Source organism: Tachyglossus aculeatus, chromosome 1 (genome assembly GCF_015852505.1).
Source record: "Tachyglossus aculeatus isolate mTacAcu1 chromosome 1, mTacAcu1.pri, whole genome shotgun sequence".
Taxonomy (NCBI): Eukaryota; Metazoa; Chordata; class Mammalia; order Monotremata; family Tachyglossidae; genus Tachyglossus; species Tachyglossus aculeatus.
The window spans coordinates 136,023,137-136,039,450 of NC_052066.1; the positions used below are offsets into that span (position 1 = coordinate 136,023,137).

At 43.7% G+C, this 16,314-nt stretch overlaps 1 protein-coding gene across 1 annotated transcript in view; it reads left to right on the plus strand.

Moving 5' to 3' along the window:
* The window catches only part of GCLC (glutamate-cysteine ligase catalytic subunit), a 66,829-nt gene extending 56,910 nt beyond the window's left edge, over window positions 1-9,919 (plus strand). The window contains exons 13-16 of the mRNA XM_038762233.1: window positions 3,787-3,868; window positions 3,961-4,064; window positions 4,394-4,514; window positions 8,178-9,919. Of these exons, the coding sequence (XP_038618161.1) occupies window positions 3,787-3,868; window positions 3,961-4,064; window positions 4,394-4,514; window positions 8,178-8,389 (519 nt within the window). The 3' untranslated portion in view covers window positions 8,390-9,919. The remainder of the gene's footprint in view (window positions 1-3,786; window positions 3,869-3,960; window positions 4,065-4,393; window positions 4,515-8,177) is intronic.
* The last annotated feature ends 6,395 nt before the right edge of the window (window positions 9,920-16,314 follow it).

Below are 16,314 nucleotides of genomic sequence, written 5' to 3' on the forward strand. Positions count from 1 at the left end.
ATGTTGCCAATTTGTACTTCCCAGGTGCTTAATACAGTGCTCTGCACACAGTAAGCGCTCAATAAATACGATTGATGATGATGATGATTTAGGGCCAAAGTGACTACAGCTGTTTCTGAAGCTGGGCCATAACCCAGAAAATAATTGCTTTGGTAGTTGCTATAGTCTTTGCCTCCCCCTTTGACCAACTACTTTGAAGATTCCTCCTGAGCCAATTTTCCTGGAACTTATTACAGTTCTCTGCACACAATAGAGAAGCAGTGTGGCTCAGTGGAAAGAGCCCAGGCTTTGGAGTCAGAGGTCGTGGGTTCAAATCCCAGCTCCGCTGCTTGTCAGCTGTGTGACTTTGGGCAAGTCTCTTCACTTCTCTGGGCCTCACTTCCCTCATCTGGAAAATGGGGATTAAGACTGTGAGCCCCCCCGTGGGACAACCTCATCACCTTGTAACCTCCCCAGTGCTTAGAACAGTGTTTTGCATGTAGTAAGCACTTAATAAATGCTATCATTATTATTATTAATAAGTGCATAATAAATAATATTATTACTACTATTGTGGTGGTGGCTAGTTGTTTGCCATTTCCCCAGTCTGTTTTAAGACACTAGGTGAAAAAAAAATTGATAGTGTATTACTTACATTTGAAATTTTAATGGGTGGATTGCTAATGTAATTATTTTAATGATAGCTTTGATATTTTGCTGGACAGCCTAACTGTGTAACGAAGAACCCAGCGAACAATAGCATCCAGGCGGAGATGCAGCCTTATTGTTTATGGCTGTGAGCAGTCACTCTAAGTTTGAATCATTCCATTCTGGAGTCCATTGGCTTATTTTGAGCCTCTTGAAAGCATAATGTCAGGAATGTATTGTAAAGTTAAACCCAGGTTATCTCTCTCAGTTGGTTCCCTGCAAGAATTTTTCATTGGAAGTACTGTTAAGTGCAATAATATGTTCCTAGGATTCAAAGAAACCAATCAAACTTATATAAATGTATTTTTAAAGTGATTAGGAAGAGGACAGTAAGTATAGCTATGCGAGCAAATAAAAGTGTAAATACGTACTAAGAATTTGAATTGGATTTATGTTTACATAATGTAAATTCTTAACTCTTTAAAAACATTCCATTGTACCTAAAGACACCCCTTGCTAAGGGATCAGAAATCTGTGACTTTATGCTAAATAGTTCCATTGTCATTGTGCCAGATTAAAATAGGCCTTAATCACTCTATTCCAATCAATCAGTGGAATTTATTGAGGCCTTACTGTGTGCAGAGTCTTTACTAAGCCCTTGGGAGAGTACAGTGCAACAGAGTTGGTAGACACAGTTGTTGCCCACAGTGAGCTTACAGCTTATTCACATTAGTTGACATACCTCAAAGGAATTGGGGAGATGTTTGAGCCAAGGCAAATTTTGTGTGTGTGTGTGTGTGTGTGTGTGTGTGTGTGTGTATTTGTGTGTAAGCGATCTAAGAAATAAAAAAAATTTGCATTAAAATTCAATAGCTCTATCATTAAGGAGCACTAAAAGAATGTTATAATGGGATCACAGTACCCGGAATTTGACCCAAATGTACTCCTACTCTGCTGCTCCTCATTCTGCCCTAAATTTCACATTAATGAATTTGAACAGAGCAAAGAAACCAAAGTGAATTGTATAAACGGACCCCATTTAATGCTGTGTTAGGTTAAAGGAAGCTTGTTTTTTGTTTTTATTTTTAAAATGGCTCATCTTTGTAGCAATATCTGTTGCCCAATTTTCGAAACACTATTAAAAGTGTAACTGCTTCATTCAGGAAATAAGTCTGAGTGCTTTACTTGAACATAAGTACAAAAATGTACCCAACCATCAAATTCTTCCTGAAATGAATGAAATCAGCACATTCTTCTCCTTGCTGGGCATTGGTTATACCCATCTAAGTAGAAATAGTAGTAATATATTGGAGTGCCCTCTGAGTGCAATGAATTATACTGAGGATTTGAGAAGTGACACATTCCCTGCCCATAAGGCCCTTGCTTTCACTTTCCTGGATGGGAAGAGGCATTAAAAACATTTATGAACAACGTGGGTGAGGCGAGGGCAGGGGGAGGAGTGAGAATGAAGTACAGTTTAAAGGTTATCTTGGGAGGAGCAAAGAGAGTGAGTTGCAGTAGCAAGTGAAGAAAGCAAAAATGTAAAATGATGTCCAGTTGAGGGGCAGATGGACCCTGAAGTTGTGTGGGGAGTGTTTTGATTAAAAGTGGTGGGGCCCCCAGTGAGCATTGGAAGGCTTTTGAAGAGTGGGGAGATGTGTGCCATGCAACATGCTAAGATGATCCATGCAGCCTAGGTTGGTGGGGTGGGAAAGGATGGGCCAGAGGCCAGTACAGTAGTCTAGCCATGCTGTTACTAGATCGTGGGACCGGTATGGTCGTTAGGTGGGTGTATAGGAAGGAGCAGACCCAGGAGTTAATTCTGTAAGAAGAAACAGCAGAATTTGGCAGTCGATAGAATACAAGAGTCAAAAGACAGCAAGGAGCTGACAGCAGTGCTGACCTGCAGGCAGCTGGGACCAGAGACTTGGTGGTGGTATTGACCAAGATGGGAACATTTAGGAGAAGGGAGTGGAATGGGGGGAAGAATGAGGAAGAATAGTATTTATCTGCATGTTTGCATCAGGATTATTCCACTATCATCACTGGGTGCAGAAGGGTTGTTGGGGGTTGGGGAGAGAAGAGGGAGGGGAAACGTCTTTTTGGCAAGTAGTCAGAATTTAACTACTCTGCACTTCATCTCAGCAGGATTTCAGTTTCAGTGTTCCCTCCTTTAAAACAATAACAAAAAAAAATTTTTGGTGAAGATAGAGTTAAATGGCTGGGGGTTGTGTTCCTAGAAGGAGAGCAAAGGAAGTCTGATAACTCTTCTTACAAACCCACTAGCTGCTTGACCTTTCTTACGAATATTTTTCTGAGCCCCAGAGATTGATCCTGTTAGAAACAGTTACTCTTGCCCGTTAATTGCTAAACCCTGCACTAAATAACTCTTCTTTTAGGAATTACAGTTAAATTTATTTTTTGTTCCATAGAACAGAGACAGCTATTCACCTAATATTGAGAATTGACTGACTTCTCAGTTCAGCCTGTGTGCTAGTTGCCCTTTTTTTAATCTATTAAATCACAACTCTTTGGCAATTGCCAGCCAATGAGGCAAGGATTTGTTGATTCTGAATGTTTTCCTTCAGTCTCTAGGTGTTCCAGGTCTTGCCAGTCAGCTTCATAATCCTTTTTGGATGACAGATCAATCGCTTAAACAATCCATTACCTTCGTCATGCAAAGGTGGTTAAGTTTTTGTTAATCACATTTTTCAGCTACACTGATCAGCTCAAAGGATAGATGACTTTGAGCCGTTGATAGATCAAGACGAAGAAATCGGAGATGTTCAAGTTCTTGTCAGTTGTCCGGGTAGAGATTGGAAGTAGAAGCAGCATGGCCTAATGGCAAGAGCCCGGGCTTGGGATTCAGAGGACGTGAGTTCTAATCCCAGCTCCGCCACCTGTCTGCTGTGTGACCTTAGGCAAGTCACTTGACTTCTCTATGCCTCAGTTACCTCATCTGTAAAATGGGGATTAAGACCGTGAGTCCCATGTGGGACAACCTGATTACTTGGTATCTGCCCCAGCGCTTAGAACAGTGCTTGGCATTTAGTAAGCGCTTAACAAATACCTTAATTATTATTATTAAGTAGGGACTGGAGAATACTTTTATTTTTTCTTGAAGCCTGAAACTCTCTTCACTCTATTTTTGTGCTGTAGGTGGATGAAAACATGAAAGTGGCTCAGAAACGAGATGCTGTATTACAGGAAAAGTTTTACTTCAGGAAAGATATTTGCAAAGGTATTGAAATTTTTCCATCAATGGTTTTTAAACCTTTCTTTTTAAAATCACTCAAAATAAAATGGCCGTGCTATCTTTCCCCTCTTCATAAGGTGGCAATGCTGTGGTGGATGGCTATGGGGCAGCCCACAATGGCATGGAGACAGACACAGAAGAATACACCTTGATGACCATAGATACCATCATCAATGGGAAGGTAAAGTTAGCCTAATGAAGCTCACCTGGACCCCATGACCAGTCATCACTTGGAGATCGGTGAAGTGCTCTCCCATGGTCCCCGTTGGTAGGGAAATCAATCAATCATATTTATTGAGCTCCTACTGTGTGCAGAGCACTAAGTCAGTAGGGGAATCCTGCTTTAAGATGGATTGAGTGGGTTGGGACAGAAATTGAGAGTCCGGAAGTGTTATCGAGTGGTCGAGGAGCAGAAGTTCTTAGTACAGTTCACAATCCCTGGATAATAGTGTAATCATTGAACATTTCAGTATTCAGCAAAACAAATTAACTATACAATTATTCTTCTAGGAAGGTGTCTTTCCTGGTTTAATCCCAATTCTCAACTCCTACCTGGAAAACATGGAAGTTGATGTGGACACCAGATGCAGCATCCTGAACTACTTGAAGTTAATCAAAAAGAGAGCATCAGGTATGGAACCTCCAATTTTTGCCTGTCGATCCACAGAGGAGTCGGGCATTGAATCGCAGTTTGGAAGTCTATTTGTACTAGCCCAGCTAGGTGTTTTTCATGCCGTCACAGTAGTTAGTTGAAGCAAATAATAATAATAATAATGGTGCTATTTGTACCTAACGCTGGGGCAGATACAAGATAATCAGGTCCCACATGGGCCTCACAGTCCAAGTAGGAGGGAGAAAAGGTATCGAGTCCCCATTTAGCAAGAGGTAACTAAGACACAGAGAAGTTAAGTGACTTGTCCAAGATCACCCAGCAGACAGGTGACAAAACGGGGATTAGAATCCAGGTCCTCTGACTCCCGGGCCCATTCTCTTACCACTAGACCAGTCATAAAGTGTTGGGTAGAGCAGATGTGTCCATTCCAAAAGAGTTGTTTGGATTTTTTTTTTTTTAGGACTAACTATACAGTAAACTTTGATTGAATTTCACATTTTTTTTTGAGTCAAACTTTCAAAGTTTATACATTTTTCAAACAGTTCTGACATATGGAATAGTATGTAGGCTCCATTTGATTATCATCTAGTTTTTCTTTGTTTTACTTCTTGGAAAAACAGCAGCAGAAATAATCCATCTGTATTGGGCCTAAGCCGTATCGCCCTGTGTTCCCTGCACACAGCTTGTCCAAAGAGGAAGATTTAGTACTCTGTATTAAGGCAGCATTGAGGAGAGTTTTGTAGTAGTTAAATGCTCCCAAAAGGTTTTTAACCAGCAAATGGAATGTAAAGTGATATCCCCATTCCTGATCAGTAACCAATGAGTGAAGGCACTAGGAAGGGGACCGGCGGGAGGATTTGAAGTCTTGTTTTCAGTTGCCATTTATATGGATCAGTTGAACTCCATCTTGCGTTCCCCATTTAGATGAGGTTCATTCTGCCACCTCATCAGCTCTCCACATCTGTCTCTCCCAGTCCACTTTCCTCTCCTATTTAGAAAAGGAAAATTTAAAGCAGGTTTGTTTTGGTGTTTCTGCAATCAGCATACACACTGTATACAAAAATCAGCATTTCTCCAACTGGACCCTCAGGTTCCCTTGGTGACAGTCACTAAGACTAGTTTAGTCTGGAAGGTAAGTAATGGTGTCAAAGAGGTGTAAGCTCCTGGGGACGGGGAACATGTCTACCAACTCAGTTACATTGTACTCTCCCAAACATTTAGTACAATGCTCTGCCCACAGTAAGCTCTCAGTAAGTACTGTCGATTGATTGGTAATGGGGTGTTATTTAGGGTTATGCTCATTGGTTCAAAACCTTTAACCTTTCACTCTTGGCAATCCGGGCAGTCTTGCATGAAAGACTTTAGTCCCAACTCAGTGGAGGAAAACTGGTTTACTGTCTCAATCTGTGACCCTCTTACGAAATCCAACCTTCACACCTTTCTCCATTTCATTTGGGCTCCTGATTCCAGGGTGATAGGACCCAAATATGAGGGCAAGGGCAAGGAACCCGGTCAAATACTATCTATACACATTCTGGGGTTGGGCTCTGAGGCAGGGCTAGTAGTAAATGCCACTGAAAGCATCCCCCAAATCTGTGCTAGATAAAACACCTCCAGACCTTTAGGGTTAGAGTAGTTTGCTCTTTGGATTCAAAACCACAGCAGATGTTTCTGGAGGGAGCAGTCAAAAATGCGTTCGCCTCTTGCACATTCAACCGGTGGCCCACACTGATTTGCACCATGTAAACTGTGAAAAGCTCAACCAGATGATTGAAAAATCCTCCAGAGAAGAAACAGATTCGCATATGCATGTACCTCACCTCTCCTTGTTTTCCTTAACATGCGCTGTGGCTGCTCACTCCACCTTCCTGACTTTGGAGCACTCTGATCATGAATTGACCTTAGTACAGTGCCCTGCACAAAGTAAGCGCTCAGTAAATACGACTGAATGAATGAATAAATGACTAGGGCCACACACTGTGTCTGAGGTTTTATTCTGTGGGGCAAAACTAACAAGCTGTGTTTAAATGGTTTAGGCAGGGCTCGAGCTTCCCCTATCGATTTATTCTCACCAGGACAGCTGGGCCAGTGTGTACAGTCATTCATTCAATTGTATTTATCAAGCACTTACTGTATGTAGAGCATTGTACTAAGCACTTGGAAAAGCACAATACAACAACAGAGTGACAGTCCCTGCCCACAACGAGCTCTCAGTCTAGAGGGATGCTGCCTCGTTTCAGGTTTATCTCCCATCCTAAACGAGAAGATGCTTAAATGTCAGAGAAGCAGCGTGGCTTAGTGGAAAGAGCCCGGGCTTGGGAGTCAGAGGTTGTGGGTTCTAATCCCACCTCTGCAACTTGTCAGCTGTGACACCTTGGGCAAGTCACTTAACTTCTGTGCCTCAGTTACCTCATCTGTGAAATGGGGATGAAGACTGTGAGCCCCATGTGGGACAATCTGATTACCTTGTATCTCCCCCAGCGCTTAGAACAGTGCTTGGCACATAGCACTTAGCAAATACCAACATTATTATTATTGTTATTATTATGTCCATTAAGCACCCTTTCGTCCTCCTCTCCTCCTGGCTGATTAGTCTGCAGGATGACAGGCAACAAGAGAAAGGGAACATTCAGGCTGTCTGAACCCACCTTGGATAACAATAATAATAATAATAATAATAATAATGGCATTTATTAAGTGCTTACTATGTGCAAAGCACTGTTCTAAGCACTGAATATGGCTCTGTTCCAGCCTGACTCCCGTGGGCCCAGGTCCCAAGGTGAGGGTTGGGCCAGCCCAGCCACACTCTATCCTGACATCTTTTACATTCATTCAGTTGTATTCATTGAGCACATGCTTTGTACCTGGCATGAATTAAGCATTTGGAAGAGTACAGCCTTGGATCCCAAAGGTTTGGGTTGGGCCAACTTAGGCAGACTCATCCCTGACTTCTTCTGTATTCAATTGATTGTATTTATTGACTGCTTACCGTGTGCACTGTGCACTTGGGAGAGTACAATGTAACAGTTGGTAGACTCGTTCCCTGCGTAAAGAGAGGATGCAGTCTTGAGGAGGAGCTTTTGGTCTTAATTCTGCCCTGATGTCTTTGAAATTCAGTATTTGAGTGCTTACTGTCTGCAGAGCACTGCTTTGTGCTAGAGAGAGTGCAGTTCAGCAGTTGGTAGACCCATTCCCTGCCCTTAGGGATCTTGCAGTTTAGAGGAGAGGCTTACAGTCTTAACTCTACCTTGCCGCCTTTTATATTGCTCAAATTTTCTGGAACTGCTGCTCTGTGCTTCATCCTGCTGAAGGAAGAAAGGGGAACAGAAAAGGTCAACGGGGACCAGCGCAGTGGTCCAACCTGTTACCGTAAAATTATTGCAGATTCGTTTGCCAGGGGATTTTTCTTCAGTATCGATCAATCAATCAGTGGTATTTATTGAGCACTTTGTGCAGAGCACTGTACTAAGTGCTTAAGAGAGTACAATACAAAAGAAGTAGCAGACATGTTCCCTGCCCATAACGAGCGTACGTCTTTGGATGGCTTGATTTCTTAAGTTGAGCAAAAGGCAGATCTCACTTGTGTTCTGTTAAAGCATATGCATGAGTCCCCTCAGTTTGTCAGACAGTACATTTGTGTGTATTTGTAATGTTTTCTCCCCATTTCAAACACTTTCCAAGGAGAACTCATGACGGTCGCTCGTTGGATGCGGGAGTTTGTGGCGAACCATCCAGACTACAAAAAAGATAGCGTTATCACTGATGAAATGAACTACGGCCTTATTTTGAAGTGCAACCAAATTGCAGACGAATTAACAGAGTGCCCAGAGCTGCTGGGATCAGCATTTAAGAAAACAAAATATAATGAAAACCATACCGGCTCTTCAAACTAGGTAGATCGTGTGAGCGTTTTAGTCAAGAACTAGCTGCAGTACTGTGAACCCCATGCATGGTGTGAAGACCAAAAAACCAGTAATTCTGCACTATCACCTGGGCCAACCAGCCTGACATTCATATAAAGGCTTCCTAGATGGGCACCTTCAGAGTTTATACCGTGTACAATGTAAATAGTAAAATATTTTTATGATTAACATTGTATTTTATTAACACTGTACCTAAGTCATTGTGAACTGGCTTGTAAAATTTTTTTTACGCTTACTCTGGAGGAGCTCTACTGACCTGAATAGTTTTATAAATGTAATGTACTAGTAATTGTACTTTATATCTGCATTCCAGGGGTTGAATGTTTACTGTAAATTTTTGTCCTTCTAAAGAGACTACCTTGGTGAAAAAGAATCAGTTAGGGCCTGATTCACTGAATTCCCATGTCACTTTAAAAACACACTATCCGAGACTTTCCCACCTCTTTCCTTGGCACCTGGAAGGCTTCCTGTCTAAGCACCTTCCGTAGACTGATTCCTTTCCAGTATGGGCATTGTTCTTACAGGATCAGTTGAGCGGTCTGTGCCAGACTTTAGGATTGAACGAAGCCGCCGGGTGGACGTGACCTCATTTCTGTTCCGTTCTCCCCTCCGCCCCTTGCGCGTTCTCACGTTTAGATCCAGGGTCATAATGCCCAGGCAGTTACGGGAGGCTGGTATCTAAGACCTCTGGCCCGCGATCTTTTGTTTGAAACGCCTAGCGTGCTTTCTCAGCATATTTGTCTTTGTCCAAGATTTTCTTTTCCTTGTAAATACTAAGAGGACTGGAATTTAAATGGGGGCATAAGGGACAGGGAAAGGGGGTTGATGACTAGTCACTGGAAATGGCTTGAGTGTCTGCTATGTATACCCCATTTCCGATTCCACCCCTAACTGCTGCTTAATCTAGACTTGCACGCAATACCCAACCCAAAGCTGAGTGAATACCAAACCTTTTGGAGCTGTGTCCATATCCTTTTCCCCTCCCTCCAGTAAGCTCGTTCACAAAGACTTGTCAACTAAAAGCCATTTGCCCCGGTCTCTGACGGGGTAGCGTGCTATGCACTGCTTAACTTCCTATATAAAATTTACAGAGGAATCATGGATTGCACTAGAGTTTTGTGAATCAGGACCCTAAGTGGTGGGAGATTGTAAATAATTACAATTTAAGACAATTGAATTGTTAGATGTAGTCATTTTTGTGGGATTTTTCAATTCAGTTCAAATTCATTACTGCTTCTAAAAACTTTACTGTAGATTATGCAGAACTTAATATGCGCATATCTAAGATGTAATTCTAATTTTACAAAGAAATTGCTCCGAAGCTGTTTATGTATAGAGTTTGTGCTATATTCATAGGTGTGTTTTAGAAAATTTGGGTGCCTGTTTTTGTTTTTTTGGGTTTTTTTTTTCTCATTTGGCTTGTTTTAATCAGGTTGTCAATGACAAGAAAGATCAAATGGTTTGTGGTACAAGAAAATAAAACAAATAGAATTTGCAATATGTAGTGGTGTGGGTTTGTAGTAAGACTTCGATCTACTTCTAAAGCCTCCCCATCATGCACAAAGGATTTAGGGACTTTTCATTGATTTGGTTCTGAGTTTTGCGCACTTAAGGAGGATTTCCTTTAAGCACTCTAAATTCACTCATTTAACCTTATCATTACTAGCGGCCACAGCTTAGTGAAGGAGTTAGGGAGGTTTAAAAAAGAATTTTGGTGAGAGATAAAAAGGTTAAGAGCATTTTCTAGTCGTGACTCACTGCCAAGGCCCCTACTAGCAATGAAAGGAAGCTGGCGGGCTCAGGAAGTCCAGTGCTTGGGGAGAACGGAAAAGCCTGTGAACAGGCCTGGGAGGAGCCTCTGGGCACTTGGAATGCTAAGGCTCCAAAGATGACTGTGAGCCCACTGTTGGGTAGGGACTGTCTCTATATGTTGCCGACTTGTACTTCCCAAGCGCTTAGTACAGTGCTGTGCACACAGTAAGCGCTCAATAAATACGATGGATGATGATTATGATGACTGATGATCCCGATGCAGTTTTTAGGGCCCCAGTCACAGGTGAACTCCCCTGACTCATCTTGTTGGGAAAAGATCTAATCTCCCAAACTAAATGTAGCATGAAATACAACAGTGCCACCGCAAGTGATGCCCGAACATCCGTGTTCCTGTCATCTGGGTGTTTCCCAAGCAGGTGGGTCTGGCCAATCTCAATCATGCTCTTCAGTCAGTTCCTCACTGGCTGCTGCTGAGCTCCCCTTGTCCTGAAGTCTGAGAAGTCTGCGAGGTGGGCCTGGCCAGGTGGAGACACGGCCTTAGGCTGCTCAGGACGGGATGGAAGCCTTCTGAGGGCAGTTCCCTCTGCTTCCGTCCCAGCTGAAGCACGAACTGTGTCACACCTATGGCATTGAAACCATAGTGGTACTTACTAAGCGCTTACTCTGTGTCAGGTTCTGGGAGAGTTACAGTTTATACAGATCAGACACAGTCCCTGTCTTACATTGGAGAACACATGACATGCCCACGTCATCCCCCGGGCCTGGAATGCCCTTCCTCTGCCCATCTGCCAAGTTAGCTCTCTTCCTCCCTTCAAGGCCCTACTGAGAGCTCACCTCCTCCAGGAGGCCTTCCCAGACTGAGCCCCTTCCTTCCTCTCCCCCTCGTGCCCCTCTCCATCCCCCCCATCTTACCTCCTTCCCTTCCCCACAGCACCTGTATATATGTATATATGTTTGTACATATTTGTTACTCTATTTTACTTGTACATATCTATTCTATTTATTTTATTTTGTTAGTATGTTTGGTTTTGTTCTCTGTCCCCCTTTTAGACTGTGACCCCACTGTTGGGTAGGGACTGTCTCTATATGTTGCCAACTTGTACTTCCCAAGCGCTTAGTACAGTGCTCTGCACACAGTAAGCGCTCAATAAATGCGATTGATGATGAGAGGGCGGGAGAACACAAATCCCCAGTTTGTAGGTGAGGAAACAGGCACAGAGGAGCTGAGTGACCTGCTCAAGGTCTCCCGATTTCCAGTCTGAGCTCTTTCCACTAGGCCATGCTGCTTTTCCAGTCTCCCAAACTTTTCCCGGGATGTGTGAGATCAAATGTCTAGATTGAGCCAGACAAACCTCCGGTTGGGGGGAATTGCTGCGCAGCTGGTGACTAATGTGAGAGTAACACTGGGAACTGTGACTCTAAATGCACGTGTCACTGTTTTAGGTGGAGATTTTCCCACTTGTTGGAGTGTTTCAGATCTGTTTGGGAAGTGATATCTGGAATATATTTAGGTTCGGCTGATGGGCCCCGGGCGTCTTCGTAGCCGTGGAGGTGGCTGCAGCAGAGGAGTGGAAAGAGCCTCCTAGCTCGCCCTGTCTCTGGCCAGCCCAGGCCTTTGCTCCAAGCTGAGGAGGAAGTTGTGCTGAGGGGCTGCTCTCCAGGGTGCTTGGGGGGCAGAGGAGAGAGGGTATGGGGGGGAGAAAGGGCAAGTTGCAATTTTTTTCCTCCCCTCTGGACCCCAGCGAGCAGCCCAAAGCAGAAGCAATGATCTGATCTATGTGCCAGTGGGGGAAGGGTAACGGCCTAGGGGAAAGACCCCAGGTCTGGGAGCCTAATTCTAATTCTGACTCTGTCACTTGCCTGCTGTGTGACTTTGGGGAGGTCACTTAACTTCTCTGTACCTGTTTCCTCATCTATAAAATGGGAATTGGAATTCCTGTCCTCCCCCTTTTGACTGGTACCCCCATGTGGGATAGGGACTATGTCTGACCTGATTATCTTGTATGCTTGGCATGTAGTAAGCCTTAACAAATATCACTATCATGGTGTAGTGGCTAGAGCCTGGGCTTGGGAGTCAGCGGGTCATGGGTTCTAATCCTGACCCCACCACTTGTCTGCTGTGGGACCTTGGGCAAGTCCCTTCACTTCTCTGGGTCTCAGTGACCTCATCTTTACAATGGGGATTGAGATGGTGAGCCCCACGTGGGCTCCAATCCAATTTGCTGGTATCCACCCCAGTGCTTAGTACAGTGTCTGGCACATAGTAAGTGCTTAACAAATACCCTATCATCTTCAATGCTTGGCACATAGTAAGCGCTGAACCAATACCATCATTATTATGATTATCTTTATTAGGGATGAGAGGAGGGCACCTCAGATGAGACCTTGGTTTTAATTGGGAGAGTGGGGGCGTAAAAGGGATAGGGATTTTGAGTGTGTGGGGGGGGATGCAGACTGGAAGTCACCATTTGGGATCTATTCAGTAAATCAATCAGTGGTATTGAGTGTGTCCTTTTTTAAGGTATTTGTTAAGCACTTACTATGTGGCAAGCTCTGTTCTAAGCAGTAGGATAGATACAAGTTCATCAGGCCCTATATAGTCAAGCAGGAGGCAGAACAAATATCAAATCCTCATTTGATAGTTGAGGAAACTGAGGTAAAGAGAGAAGTTAAGTGACTTGCCCAAGGTTACGCAGCAGGCAGGTGACAGAGTCAGGATTAGAACTCAGGTCTTCTGTCTCCCAGGACCAGGCTTTAACCTCTAGGCCACGCTGCTTCTCACCATACATGTAATTTACTGTTCACGCCTTCTTTCAATCAATCTGTTGTATTTACTGAGCACTTACTCTGTGCACTGGGGAGAGTCCAAAAGCGTTAGTAAACATAATCCCTGCCTTCAAGGAATTTAACAGTCTACTGTGTGTAGGGCTCTGTACTGAGCGCTCATGAGAGTCCAATAGAGTTAGTAGACACGATTCCTGCCTCCAAGGAGCTTACAGTCTATTCTGCATATGGTAAGTGCTCAATAAATACTTTTGCTTGAGTGTACAAGCCAATAGAGTTGATAGGATCTCTATCTCCTAAAGGCACTTAACAATCTAGTGCAGTAGATGACATTAAAATAAATTACAGGGGAAAGAGCTGAATATAGGAATATGTACATAAGTGCTATGGGTTGGGAGTGGGGTAGCATAGAGAGCACACAATTGTCAGCTGTGTGATTTTGGGCAAGTCACTTCTCTGTGCCTCAGTTCCCTCATCTGTAAAATGGGGAATAAGTCTGTGAGCCGCAGGTGGGACAACCTGATCACCTTGTATCCCTCCAGCACTTAGAACAGTGCTTTGAACATAGCGCTTAACAAATGCCATTATTATTATTATTATAGGGGCAAGTATGAAAATGCATAAGGGGTACAGATGCCAATCAATCATTTATTGGTCTTCTGGCTCCCAGGCCCACACTTTATCCATTAGACCATTTCTCACCATTCACATAATTTAGTATTCACTCATTCTTTCAATCAATCCATACTATTTATTGAGCACTTGCTCTGTGCACTTGAGAGCATCCAATAGTTAGACAAAATCTCTGCTCTAAAGAAGCTTACAGTGTAGGGCTCTATACTAAGCACTTGGGAGAGTAGACATGTTCCTGTTAGACTATAATCTCATTATGGACAGGGAACATATCTGCTAACTCTGTTGTACTCTCCTAAGTGCTTAGTACAGTGCTCTGCACCTAGTAAATGCTCAATAAATGAGCACTTGATTAATTAATTGATGTTCCCTGCCCACAATGAGCTTACAGTCTAGTGGGGGAGGCAGACATTAATATAAATAATAAGTATATATGACAGATATGTACATAAGAGAAACAGCGTGGCTCAGTGGAAAGAGCCTGGGCTTTGGAGTCAGAAGTCATGGGTTTGAATCCCGACTCCGCCACATGTCTGCTGTGTGACCTTGGGCAAGTCACTTAACTTCTCTGTGCCTCAGTTCCCTCATCTGTAAAATGGGGATTAACACTGTGAGCCCCCCATGGGACAACCTGATCACCTTGTATCCCCCCCAGCGCTTAGAACAGTGCTTTGCACGTAGTAAGTGCTTAACAAATACCATTATTATTAGAGAAGCAGCGTGGCTCAGTGGAAAAAGCCCGGGCTTTGGAGTCACAGGTCGTGGGTTCGAATCCTGGCTCCACCACAAGTCTGCTGTGTGACCTTGGACAAGTCACTTAACTTCTCTGAGCCTCAGTTACCTCATCTGTAAAAATGGGGATTAAGACTGTGAGCCCTACGTGGGACAACTTGATCGCATTGTATCCCCCCCCCAGCGCTTAGAACAGTGCTTTGCACATAGTAAGCGCTTAACAAATGCCATTATTATTATTATAAGTGCTGAGGGGCTAAGGAAGGGGTGAATTAAGGTTGAAAATCCAAGTGCAAGGATGAAGCAGAAGAGAGGAAGAGGAAACGAGAACTTAGGGAAGGCCTTTTGGAGGAGATGTGCTTTTAATAAGGCTTTGAAGGTGGGGAGAATGATCATCTGTCAGATAAGAAGAAGGAGAGCTATCCAGGCCAGAGACAGGACACGGGTGCAGGGTCGGCAGCAAGAAAGACGAGATGGAGGAACATTGAGTAGGTTGGCATTGAAGGAGCTTAAGGGTGCAGGCTGTGATATAGCAGGAAATCAGTGAAGTAAGGTAGGAGGGGGGCAAGGTGATCGAGTGCATCAAAGCCAATTCATTCATTCAGCCATATTTATTGAGAGCTTACTGTGTGCAGAGCACTGTACTAACTGCTTGGACAGTACAATTCGGCAACAAGTATGGGTAAGGAGTTTCTGTTCGATGTGGAGGTAGATGGGCAACCACTGGAGGTTTCTGAGAGGGGGGAAACATGGACTGAAGGCTTCTGTGGAAAAATCATCCAGACAACAGAGTGAAATATGGGCTGGAGAGGGGAGAGGCAGGAGGCAGGGAGGACAGCAAGATGGCTGATGCAGTGGTCACGATGGAATTGGATCAATTCTTGGATTAACATAGTAACAGTTTGAATGGAGAGGAAAGGTGGATTTTAGCGACGCTTTGAAGGTTGAACTGACCATTGATTGATTACAGACCCAAGTGCATAGGCAATGCAGAAGGGAGGGCAAAATCAGATTAGTTAGGGAAGGCTTCTTGGAGATGTGATTTTAGGAGGAATTGAAGTTGAGGAGAGTGATGGTTTGACCGATATTATTATTATTACTATTATGGTACTTGTTAAGTGCTTCCTGTGGGCCAAGCACTGTTCTAAGCACGGGGGTAGATACAAGCTAATCAGGTTGGACGCAGTCTCTGTCCCACATAGGGCTCACATTCTTAATCCCCATTTTACAGGTGAGCTAACCGAGGCCCAGAGAAGTGAAGTGCCTTGCCCAAGGTCACAAAGAAATCATGTGGCAGAGCCAGAATTAGAACCCAGGTCCTTCTTATTCCCAGACCTCTGCTCTATCCACTAAGCTGCAATCCCACACTTAGTACATAGTAAGTGCTTAACAAATGCCATTATTATTATTATTGGTGATGATGATGATGATGATGATGGCATTTGTTTAGCGCTTACTATGTGCAAAGCACTGTTCTAAGCACTGGGGGAGATACAACGTTACCAGGTTGTCCCACGTGGGGCTCAACAGTCAATCCCCATTTTACAGATGAGGTAACTGAGGCTCAGAGAAGTGAAGTGACTTGCCCAAGGTCACACAGCAGACATGTGGCGAAGCTGGGATTCAAACCCATGACCTCTGACTCCAAAGCCCATGCTCTTTCCACTGAGCCACGCTGCTTTATATGAAGAGGGAGGGCATTCCAGGCCAGAGGAAGGATGTAGGTAAGTGGTCGGTGGTGAGTTAGATGAGATTGAGGTACAGGTGAATAGATTGGCAGTTTCCTGTATATATGTATATATGTTTGTACATATTTATTACTCTATTTATTTATTTATTTTACTTGTACATATCTATTCTATTTATTTTATTTTGTTAGTATGTTTGGTTTTGTACTCTGTCTCCCCCTTCTAGCCTGTGAGCCCACTGTTGGGTAGGGACTGTCTCTATATGTTGCAACTTGTACTTCCCAA